Raw genomic sequence first — 12,663 nt, 5'->3', positions numbered from 1 at the left:
AATTACAGATTCTGAACACAGGGCCCCAATGAGACAAGGAAGACTCCAGTACTGGTTTACAGATGGAAGTTGGAATATCTGTCCTGGGCTACAACAATGCAAATTATTATAATTGATTCTATCTTAATTTGCCCAGCTACCACCTTAATCAGTCCATAAACCTTCTTCCAAGACTTCAGAGATTCTGGACAGCAGAGAATTGAAGGAGCCATCTTCCTGTTCTATTTCAGCCAAACATATTGTTGATTATAGCAAGAATCCCAACCATTTGAAATAACCCTTTTACTTCTGTCATCTGGATGCATTTTTCCCTTTAAGCTTGGCCACTTTCTCTTTCAAGCCTCATTGTCCTAATATACTTGTCTACATGCCTGCTGCCTAGCATCCTGTCCTGGTCAGTCTTGGCCATAATCCATATGTATTTGTCTGTTGAGCAGATTTTTTTTCTGTTTGTCTGTCTTGTAATCAGTTTTGAGTAACAGAGATAAAATACCTTCTCAGGTTGTAATCATAATTTATACAATTTTTCAATGATTAAGATTGCAGTATCAGATTTTCCCACCCTGAAAGGTACTTGAGCTGAGTTATTCTCCTGTTGCTTGCAAAAGGAAATTGAGAAGGAAATAATGGCCTGTTCCATACGGTATCCATGTTCTGGCCCAAAGGTGGTCAACCTCTTATTACCCACAAACTCTTGAGACGAACTGAAGCCACTATAAATGATCTAACCTGGAAGTAATGTTTTCCTTGGGAAAGGAAAAGGAGAAGAATTCCCATATAAACAAAGTCAGTCTCATGGAGGAGGAAGTGAAGTGAAATTATGAGCTCCAGTGCATGACCATTGTTACTGTGACTGCCAAAACATTGGACAACAGTGTTGCTGGACAGAGTAAAAGTTACACTATATGGCAGCATATCTTCCCAATCTCAAAGTCTTGTAGCTTATGCAAATGTATTAGATTATTAAATTATCAATCTGATATTGATATTGCTATCAGCACCACACAACAGATCAGTTTTTATCTTCTAGTGCTCCTTGTATCATACTTTCCACTTGTATAAAAATTCCAGTATTTTGATATAAATAGGGCTTCTGTGAAGCATTGCTTTGGAAAAGGTAGAATCAGTGGAAAGGAAAGGAAATTTTAAGATTTAAGAAACATAAAAACAAGAACAAGCAGACAAAAGGTCAGGAAGCAGCCTTGAGAATGGATACCATGAAATAGCCAGTTAGATGAGTAAATACATAATATTAAATAAAGATTTATTACCATAGTGATAAATGTATGGCTGAATTGTTCCAGTTGAGTCTGCAAGAGTGGAGCCATTTAATTAAAACATTGAAATACCTAGTATCTAAAACTCAGGTGTTAGAAGGAAGACTAGAGTAAAGCTCTTTTTCTGGCAATATGTAATTTTTCTGTGTCTAGGCAAAGCTTGGAAAATAATTCGGTCATATGAATTCTAAGCTACAAATTGAATTAATTGGAGTGATAGATTTTTACTTTGAATCAATACAACCTAGAGTAATTAATTTACAGGAAAAATAGATCATACAAGAGTTACTCTGAATACTCTGAATCACATTCAGATCATAATCTGAATTTTCGATAGCTTGAAGTATACAATAATGCCCAATAGCAATTTTGGATAATTCTGTTGCAAAAATTGCAGTAGAATACCTTTTTGTCCCCCCTTTTCTAGCTTTTCTTCCCTTTCTTTCTAACTTAACAATTTGATATTAACTATGCTTCCTTTCAGTAGACTTACTGCAGTTCAGGTTTTGTTCCAAAACTTAATTTTAGCTGGCAAATATATTCCTGGGTAAGCTAGAAAAAGCTATTGTCCTATATGAGTACAAATGTCCTTGCAAAAACCCCAGTCTGTTTCCCTGAAGTGTTTCCCCTTTTAAAGCTGACCACTTTTTTAAAAAGTGAAGATTCTATGACTTCTTTGAATGTTAATAGGAAAGAGTGTCAGTATGGTACAATGGTTAAGGTATTGCAGATTCTAGTCCGCCCTCAGCCACAGAAGTTAATGGGGTGACTTTGGCCTAATTACTGTCTCTCAGTCTACTCTAACCAATCCCAAGGGTTGTGATTGTGAGGAACATAGGGGGAGAGGTAGAATAAAATAGAATAACAGAATTGGAAGGGACTTTGGCTATCTTCTAGTCAAACTCCCTACTCAGGCAGGAAGCCCTATACAATTTTCAATCAAATGGTTATCGAATCTCTTCTTAAAAACTTCCAGTTTTTAAGGAACTCTGGGAGTTGAAGTCCACAAGTCTTAAAGTGGCCAAGGTTGGAGACCCTTGTTATATATAACACCTTGAAATCCTGAACATTAATCAGTGAATCAGTAAGCAAGGCACCACATACTTTACTGACTAAGCTAAGCTATAGCCCTGCTAGTATTGAAAGAAGCCATTACGCTTTTCTCTGCCATTACTGACCTCTCTCAGTAGGAAAGAGTGAATGGTGCATTTCAGAACATTCTTAAAATTAATTTCCAGACTCCTCTAGGGTGTATTCCATAATTATGTGAAATAGTTTGGCTTATATTCATTTACTTCATAGGGATAGCTCTCTCTTTCAACATAACACCATTATCCTGTGTAGATGTAATACCTGATCTAACAATCCCTCTCATTTCAAGCAAATTGAAAATTATGTAGGCCAAGCTGTTGAGTCAAAATTCTCACTCCTTGTTTTTAGACAATAGACCTGGGACGAGAAGATTTGAGTAACTAAGCAATGAATTAGGTGACAGCAAGAACATGACTAGCATGGGTTCTGATGTGCCTGAAAAGTGAACAGAGTTCCCCAAAGAGTTGGTGATGTTCATGTACTAGTTTATTCCTGTTACAATTGCAAGGTTTGGGGCAAACATGAAATTTCTGTTGCTGTAGAAACAGAGGTACTTTACTCTATTGTGTTGAATGGGAGACTCTAGATGAATAGGATATTCCCAGTCCAAACTCTTGGTCTCTGGTGGGATCTACACAGAATTGGAAAAATGGACCCCAACACACACACACAAAAGGTATACCATCTTGATGGGCAAGCCAAATGCTTCCTTTATGAGAACCAGTTTTGGTACTAGGTAGAAACCAGGAGAATGTCAGTGCTAGTCTCACCTTAGGCATGAAAGTTGACTCAATAACTTTGAGTTAGTCACTCTTTCCAGTCCAAACCACTTCACAGGATTGTTGTTGTGGAGAAAATAGCAGAGGAAGGAGTGCTAGGTATGTGCGCCACCTTGAGTTATTTATAAAATTAATAAGAGGAAGAAGATTGGCTGCTTGGCATGAAAGTCTGAGAACAGTGTGATGCACTCAGTTACTGTCCAATATATGAACATTGATAGGCTGAAACCTTTGTGCGCTCTTTGACTGAGGAAGACAAGTTTTGATAGACTTTTGGTGCTCCAGGCTGACAAAAACTAAATATGCCGACTCCCATATCATCCAGATTGCTAAAATAGAGCAGAATGTTCAACCATGCATCATTTCAATTCAAATCTTCAATGCAGAAGCTTTGGGCAGTGCAAAGCCTGATCATGTGAAAGTGCTCACTACCGACCTATGAAACTGAGTTTGTTCTGCTTCTACTTATTTCATTACTTACATGAGTACAGAGATGCAAACATCGGATATACCGTAGGGCCTAGGGGAAGGCAAAATATATAAGCTTATATTAGCCAAAGCAAATAGTATCAAAGGTGTTGTTTGATGCTCCAGATTGGGGAGTGAATTCCCTTCACACCTCTTGGGTATTACAATGTCTTTATACGTGGCCAAACGAGATAACTCCCTCTGAGATTAAGTATACTTAACTAGCAAATCCGGCTGCTGAAACCACCAGGCACTTGTCAACCTTTAATCCTTCTTCCATTCTGGGATGCATTTCTAGGTAGTTACGGATCCTGGCTCCATGAGACGCTCATTTTCTACCATCCGAGACAAACGGACAAATTCCTCCTGGCTGGATGAGTTCTCAATGGAAAGGAGTAGTGAAAATACCTACAAGTCTCGTCGTCGCAGTTACCATTCTGCGCTGCACCTGTCTTCACGCCGTCTCAACACAGACTCAGGTAACTGAGGATGGGTGGGACTTTTTAAAATACATCTTAAGGATGAAGTGAGCTAGGCTCTTCCGAAGCCACAGATTCATGATCTTTCTCCTCCAAAATTGAGTGGTTAGAAAACACTAAAGCTATGCACGGATCTGGATATGAACTCACCATGTCTTTCCTAGAATCAAAAGTCAACTGCTGCACATCCCAGGTGAGGATGCAGCTGTTTTAAAGAGTTTCCATCAGGTATTACATGCACAGCTATACACTCTCTGAATTGTTCCTTGTCTTTTGAGTCTGGCTCTTTGCATAGCCTCAAAAACAGACTACTTGTTGAAAGACTTACATGGATAGTTTTTAATAGGATCTATTTTAAATCCTCATCTCTTACTCATCTCTGCTAGTTCTATACTATTTAAATATATTATTCATCTTACAAATAGCATTGCATTTCAAGTGCCAATAGGCCCTCACCCATCTAAAAGCTAATTTCTTAAGTTCCAATTAAATTTTATGACTTAATTACAATAACCTTTTTTTCAACACAGGTCATGTAGAAAAGGCATTAACTGAAATGCAGGATATAATATTTGATGTACAAAAATAACTTTCGGATGTAGGTTTTTATTCTTTCTGATTCTGTATCTAAATTAATTCTTATATGCAACTATTTTGAACTAAAAATTGAATCCCAATATGTTCAAAATGGATATTAGTCCTTTCTGATCAAAATTTCAGAATAACTATGGAGTTTTCAAAAAGGTAATAAATTTGCAGGATTTCTATGGGATTACAATACTTGGAGTCTGATTTCTCCAGCTGATTTGCTCCTACAGTGGACAAACAAGCTCCATGATGAGGTAAAAAAGGAAAGTTTTTAGAAAGAAAGGAGCTTTTGTTTTCTGCACCATATTTTGGTATTATATTGTAGATTTTTGAGCCCACAAGAAAAAGAACATGGTAATAAACTCTGTCACTTGGCATGAATTTATCTTCCATAATATTTTTTTGTAGAAACAACACTGTGTTAATTAAGATATAAAAGGTAAGATAAAGTTTTCCAGAATGATTTCTATTCTTTCAGAATTTCTCAGCTTTGAAATATCACTAATAAATGGAAATTTTTCATCCATATTAACATAATGAGTAGTTTCTAACAAAAACGTTAGTCACTCTATAGCAGCCACATGTTGTCTCTCAGATTGCTTTTCATATTTTGCCTTTTATTTATTCATATAGCCCCATAAGTGTTCTTAGTAATTTATGACTCATATAAGAATATGAATGCAGGAAGCAACCTTAATCTGAGACAACCCACTGGTCCATCTTACTCAGTGCTTAAGTTGGGAGGGGTACTTCCCCAGTCTTGCTTGGAAATGTCAAGGATAGAACAGGGGTTCTTTTGTCTGCAAAGCTTTGCAGGAGCTTTAAAAATAATTTCCTACTAGAGAAATGGGCAACACACCAGCACAAATAGGAGAGATGGCTTTCTTTAGGGTTCAGGACCAGGACAAGATACAAGTAGTCCTCCATGTACGACCACAGTTGAGCCCCAAATTTATGGTGCTAAGTGAGCCAGTTAAGTGAGTTTCACCCCCCCCCCCATTTTACGACCTTTCTTGCCATAGTTATTAAGTGAATCACTGCCGTTGTCACGTTAGTAACACGATTATTAAGTGGATCTGGATTCCCCATTGACTTTGCTCACCAGAAATTCACAAAAGGGGATCATATGACCCCGGGACACTGCAACCGTCATAAATACGAGTCCAATGCCAAGCCTTTTGATCACATGATCATGGGAATGCTGCAATGGTCATAAGTGTGTAAAATGGTCATAAATGACTTTTTTCAATGCCGGTATAACTTCAAATGAACACTAAACAAACTGTTGTTAAGTGGAGAATTACATATGATTAAATCACAAGCATTCAGAGGTGGAAGGTGAAAAGAGTAAAGTTCTAGATGTTAATCTTATAATGCCATTCCCTGCCTTGTTTATGGAGCCAGCTGGCACAATCATCAAGTAGTAACTCTGTCCTGATTTCCCCCAGTTTCTCTTTTCTTTTCCTCATACCTTAGAAAGTACATTAAGGAATTCAAAAGTAAGAAGAACAGCGTAGTCTCTACAGGTGTGGACAGACATATGCATTAGTGATCTACAGTGGGAGGAGATTTGTCTAAGGAAGGTGGATAATTTTGGAGGGTACCTTCCCTCCTTCTGTTTTAGGTACTGCTACTGCAATGGCTTTCTGTGGTTTGTCTTCTCCTGTTTTCGAAAATGTCCAATATAAAAATGTACTTTGGGTTACGCAAAGTTCTCAGTAGGCCTTGAAGGAATTACTTCTTGAACCTTTTTTTTTTCAGTTAGCATCAGTGGTGGGATTCAAATATGTTTACCACCAGTTCGGTGGGTGTGGCTTGGTGGGCGCACTTTGCGCGCGTACACACATTTTGTGTGTGTGCGTATGCACAAAATACACACTTTGCGCAGGTGCAAAGGCGTTTGCATGGGCCCAGAGGTGTTCTAACTCACCTCCTGCAAGCCTGCACTCTCCCGGTGGCTTCAGCAGCTGCCGCGCAGCATTCTACTGTGCCATACAAGGCAGCTGCGCTTCAAATTCAGAGGTTAAAGGTGAGCATGGGAGCCCGGGCGGGCAGGTGGGCCCAACAGCAAAACAGCGGAGAGAACCAGTTTGGTCTCCTCTGCTTATCGCCACTATCAGCTCGGCAGGACTGGGCCAAACCAGTAGAATACCACCACTGGTTAGCATGTTACTTAATCCCAGTGGTATCATTTAAGTACAGTGATGCAATTTCAGTAGTGGATGGTGAGTGCAGTTTGGAAAGCAAAGAATAATTCTGGTCAGTTGGGTTTGAGTATTGTCATTCACTGATCACCTGGCATTCTGTGCACTACATTATTTTTGGAAGGGAGGAAATGGTGGGATTTCTCACACACACACACACACACACACACTTTTTTGTTCAGAGAATTCAGGCTGCATCAGTGGTGGGATTCAATTTTTTTTACTACCGGTTCTGTGGGTGTGTCAGGGCAAGGATACCGTAAAATGTCTAGTCAGAGGTGGCATTTGCCAGTTCTCCGAACTACTCAAAATTTCCGCTACCGGTTCTCCAGAACTGGTCAGAACCTGCTGAATACCACCTCTGGGCCGCATCAAACAATGCAATATTTAAAGATGCTGGCTGACCCACTAATTTTGGCAGTGATGAGTTTACCATTGCATGCATTTTCTTGTATACTGGTGTTATGATCAATTCATGGTGCAGTTTGCTGGCAGCAGAAATTTGGCACTTAATTTGGGTATCTCCTTGAACTAACTAATGCCTATTTTTGTTTTGGAGGTGAGGGACAGGCTGACTGATCATTAAATAAACCAGAATACTTTTGTACTGATGACTGCCTACCACATTTGCTTAACACATGACAAGCTGATGTTTTATATTAAATATATGTTTTAAATTATCAGTTTTTCAATTCCTATTATCACCCTCCCAACCCAGTTTCTTCTTTGTACTGCAATTAGATATCCAGCTGACTTTTTCTTCACTCTGTTAGTTTTGTGTACTGTATGTGTATTCACTTTTGTATTTCCTGTATGTAGATACTTCAGAATTGTCACTAATGAACAGCATCCTGCTATTTGCAGACAAATCCTTTTGAATTCTGATTCCAGTGTCAATAGTTTGGAGAAAATTATATTAATTACAGTTTTTTTGGCAAAAAGACCTGATTCTTTTGTCCAAAATTGTTAATTATTTTATTTTAAAAAACATAATTGAGACATCCTGCTGCAGAATTCTGTGTGCTACTTCCAAATACTATTTATATATTCTATTTTATAAGGATCTAATTTATGGAATGCAGGCATTCTATAAAAGCTACATCAATGTCTTTCCTGAAATCAAACCATATAAAAGGCATTTTGCCAAGCACTTTATCAAATAGTGATTGAATGATTTATCTGCCTTTCATTTAATACATTTGATCATGTCTCACTTATGCATGCTTGTTCTAATTATTTGGAATCCTTCCACAGAGAAAACAGCTTTCAGTGAAAAGCTACAGTATTCCATATTTTTCTTCTTTCTAGAATGTTTGTAGAAAATAAAGGACAGAAGCAGTAGGACAGTATATGAGAACTGCAAGGTGACATTATACAGACGCATATACCCAGTCAAATTTTTACTGAATAAAAAAACTTTGGGTGGAAACATTCTTAGTCAATAGCAACAGCATTTAGATTTATATATTGCCCCTTAGTACTTTACAACACACTGGGAGATTTACAATGTCAGCATTATTTGCATATTGGCTCCAATGATCTGGGTCCTCATTTTACCAACCTCGGAAGGATGGAAATCTGAGTCAACTTTGAGCCTCATCAGGATTGAACTCCAGGCTATGGACAGAGTTTGCCTGCAATACTGCACTTAACCACCAGGGCTCAGTCAAGATTAATATGATATGGTTTTCCTGATTCTTCACTTCTTTTTTAAAGAGAGAGAAACACTTTCCTTCCTTATTTCCTATAGTCAAATAAACAATTAAAAATATAATTATATGTGTGTCTCCGTTTTCCATCCCACTCTGATCTGGGCTTCTCCCCTGCTCTTCCACATGCTATGAGCATCATTTCTGTTGGAAGATGATATGCTAAGTTATTTATTTCCAGCAATATGGCCCAGGCCACTTTTGTGCCAGTGGTATATGTTTAGCACCTATAGCTAGTTCTGATAAAAACTATGAACGTAAACCAAAAATAACATTTTGTTCTGCAAACAGATTTCCTTTATGCCTACCCATAACACTAAACCACCACATCTTGATTTTAAAAGCAATTAAACTACTGAGCTGGTTTGTCTTTCATTGGCAGATGAAAATTTGCTCCTTTTCTTTCTTTCCTTTTTCTTTTCCACACTGAATAATTCCTGCTTTGTATAAAGAAGGAGCTTAGTTTATGAAAGTTGATTTACTGCCTTGTGATAAGATCATTCGATCAGGGCAAGACAATTCCTTTTTTTTTTTAATAAACCATCTGCAAGCTAAATTCAGTTATTAAGTAAATCAAATTAAGTGACCTCAACTAGATGCATTCAGAAGATTATCTTTAAGGACATGCAGTTTTTATTTATCTATTAAATTTCTATGCCAGCTCCCCTACAAGGTGAATCTGGGTAGCTTACAAATTATAGAAACAAGTAAAAACAGTTAAAAGATTAAAACAAACCAACATTAAAATATGATTAAAAACTGTGCTAAAACTATGCCTACAAGAGCCAAGGGACAGATGGGGCAGGAATGAGGTCTTCTTATCCCATTAGTCACCTCCAACAGTGAGTGCTCCCCTTGGGGTCCCAGGCCAACCGGCAAAGCCAGGTTTTAATACCCATCCAGAAAGTCAAAACAGGAAATGCAGTTCTCATCTCCAGTGGAAGAATGTTCCCTAGGGATGGAACCACAGCAGAAAAGGCTCTTCTCCTTGCTTCAATTCCTTATCACAGGGTCCGTAGCAGGCCTTTTCCACTGGCATGTGTAGGACGGTGTTCATCCATTTAATTGTGTGAATCCTGCTTTATAACTGGCGAATTCAGCTTTTCCATTAAATTGGACAGAATTTTCTGCAATTTGGCTAGGAACTTAGTAAGTAAAAACTGTCGATTTGAGACTTGGAAAAAGAGAAGGTAAGAAATAGCTGTGCAAAATCTGGAATGTGCCTCGAGAGTTTGCTTGCAGTCCAAATATCAATTTGCTCTTCAAATAAGTGATGGCTAAAATGGCTTTATGAAGAACTGTGGACTTTACTGCATTTCTTTGCATGTGTGAGAAGGCCTCTGCTGCAACAATATGTACAGCCACTGTTCTTGCTTGGCAAGGCCAAACACAAAGAACTGGAGAAGTTAAGGAAATGATTTAACAAAATTGAACTAGTGATGTCCAAATGTAACACTTACGAAGATTTAATGTGCCAGGACTATAGTAAGTTAATTATAGGTTACACTTACATCCCTATTTTTTTTAAGCAACCCAGAGCAACCTATGTGATTCTCCCTACTAATAGTTTGTCTTTACAGCAATCTGAGAGACATCAGCAAGGCCATAGGAAGCTCCGTGGTTCAGTAGGAATTTGAACCCGAGTCTCCCAAGTATTAGCCTGATATTCTTCTTTAACTATACCATGCTGGCTACTTAGAATAAAAAAGCAACAGAAGACCCATGACAAACAATGGGGTTATTATACTATAGGAACAATGGCAGTAAGATGATGCAAAACAAAGAATACTTTATTGGCCAAGTGTGGACACACAAGGAATTTGTCTTGGTGTAAATACTCTCAGTATACATAAAGAAAAGGTACATTCATTAAGAATCAAGAATCTTAACGTACAACACTTAATGATAGTCATAGGGTACAATCAACAATCAAATCATACTAGGAAACAGTCAAGTGGGAGGGGATGGGTGATAAGGAGTGGTGAGAAGATTAACAGTAATAGTAGTGCACACTTTGTAAATAGTTGAACAGTGTTGAGGGAATTATTTGTTTAGCAGAGTGATGGCTTTCAGGGAAAAACTGTCCTTGTGTCTAGTTGTTCTGGTGTGCAGTGCTCCATAGCGTCGTTTTGAGGGGGAGTTGAAACAGTTTATGTCCAGGATGTGAGGGGTCTGTAAATATTTTCACAGCCCTCTTTTTGACTCGTGCAGTCAAAAAGGAAATGCAAAAGGAGAATGCTTTAGGTTGTTGTATATACTTTTTAAGTCATAAATATTGTACAGTAAAATAATGGCTTCAATAGCAGTGAAAAGGTCATATAAATGGTAAAGCAATTGAAAGGTCATATAAAAATAAAAATAAAATGTTTGTGATAGCTTTTGACTTGATGGATAGGTTAAGGAAGAGAAAAATATTTCTCATATCAAACATTATACATGGTATAGAAGGCATTCACACTGCTCAAAAGATCCCAAGTGTGAAATTTTCCTGTAATCCTGCCATTTTTTTAAATAAATAGGCCACCGATCTGATACACATCGGTCAGGAGGCAGAGAACGAGGCCGATCCAAGGAGCGAAGGCATCTACTTTCTCCAGATATTTCTCGTTGCAACTCAGAGGAAAGGAGTCCACAAGCAGATATAGATTCTCCAGAGCGACATCATTCCAGGTCTCCCAGTGAAGGCAGGTCACAAACTCCCAACAGACAGGTGGGTGTAAAACTGCAAAGATCAAGAGAAATATCTGGAAATATTGGTGTAATGTTTGGAGCAACTGCTATCCTCTCCTAATATACTACAAGGAGCCTTTCAGAAATGCTTGCTTCCATTTTTGACTAGCTGCAATGTTTAATACCAGATAAATGAAAGTTAGCTTTAGTTATGGTTCATTGGAACAGACTTCAAACTATAATTATGATCAGTCACAATGTACAATTTTTAAAAAAGGTTCTTCTGTTTTGATTTAATATTTTGCATTGTATGTTAAATATACAGTAAATGGAAGCTTCCACTCTGCTTTGCATGGCCTGGTTAGAGGGGAATGTGAAATGCAAAAAGTAGCTTTTGACAGGCAAATTGGTTTTCATTGACTTAATATCAGATGAAATCCTGTCAAAAATTAAATTGAAGATATTCATGTATAAAAGGCTAGAGCAAGCCAGAAGCATATTAGAAAGACATGGAGAGCAAACAGGGATCCATCCTTTGGCTCACAGTTACAAAGAGTGTCTCTGTTATGGATTGTTTTGCCTAGGGTGAGTAACCTGCAGATACTATGAGGGTCTCCATAATGTGTTGGTGCATCCTGCAAAGTGACTCTGCAGGCAGCACTGAAGTTCAGAGAGGGCCTCAGAGAGCCCACAGATTTCTGTTATGGTGAAAGTACATTTTCTTACTTGCTGTGGAAATCTCCACTGGCTCTCTAAATTGTAGCACCAAACTTTTGCCCTTGAATTTCAGTGTTCAGGCCCTTAAAACATTACAACAATACTGAAAAAATTGATAGCTGGAGGAAATCAACAAAAATATCCAGAATGATAGAAATTCGTGACGATTATATGGGGGCACAATGGGTCAGCAGTTAAAGATGCTGAATTTGTCAGCTGGAAAGCCAACAGCCCAGGTTCGAGACCCAAGTGCCATGCGATGGAGTGAGCTCCTGTTACATGCTCCAGCTCCTGCAAACCTAGCAGTTTGAAAGCATGCAAATACAAGCAGATAAATAGGCACCACTTCAGTGGGAAGGTAACAGCGTTCTGTACACTTCAACATATAGTCATGCTGGCCACATGATCATGGAAATGTCTTTGGACAACGCTGGCTCCCTCAGCTAAGAAACAAGAGGAGCACCACCCCCTGTAGTCAGACATGACTGGACAGGGGAAGCCTCTACCTTTATATTAATCTTTAGCATTATTTTAAATTGTGCCTTTTCTATTATTTTTTTTCTCCAAATGCCAACTTGACTCATCAGTGGATGGGGTGGATGGTCTTTAAATTATAATACATAGTGCCGGTTTCTTCAGTTCAGGAAAGATTGGTCAACAGAGACAAAAGTGTTCTCTGC

The 12,663-nt window shown here is 38.3% G+C and overlaps 1 protein-coding gene across 1 annotated transcript in view; it reads left to right on the top strand.

Moving 5' to 3' along the window:
• The window catches only part of CACNA1E (calcium voltage-gated channel subunit alpha1 E), a 295,321-nt gene that overhangs the window by 277,201 nt on the left and 5,457 nt on the right, over positions 1-12,663 (top strand). Inside the window, exons 45-46 of the mRNA XM_087960861.1 lie at positions 3,915-4,095; positions 11,116-11,306. Of these exons, the coding sequence (XP_087816987.1) occupies positions 3,915-4,095; positions 11,116-11,306 (372 nt within the window). The remainder of the gene's footprint in view (positions 1-3,914; positions 4,096-11,115; positions 11,307-12,663) is intronic.

Source organism: Notechis scutatus, chromosome 3, assembly GCF_049901735.1.
Source record: "Notechis scutatus isolate UNSWTSFEM ecotype Mainland chromosome 3, rNotScu1.2, whole genome shotgun sequence".
Taxonomy (NCBI): domain Eukaryota; kingdom Metazoa; phylum Chordata; class Lepidosauria; order Squamata; family Elapidae; genus Notechis; species Notechis scutatus.
The sequence above is the reverse complement of the archived record's forward strand: the minus strand, read 5'-3'. Positions and strand labels throughout refer to the sequence as shown.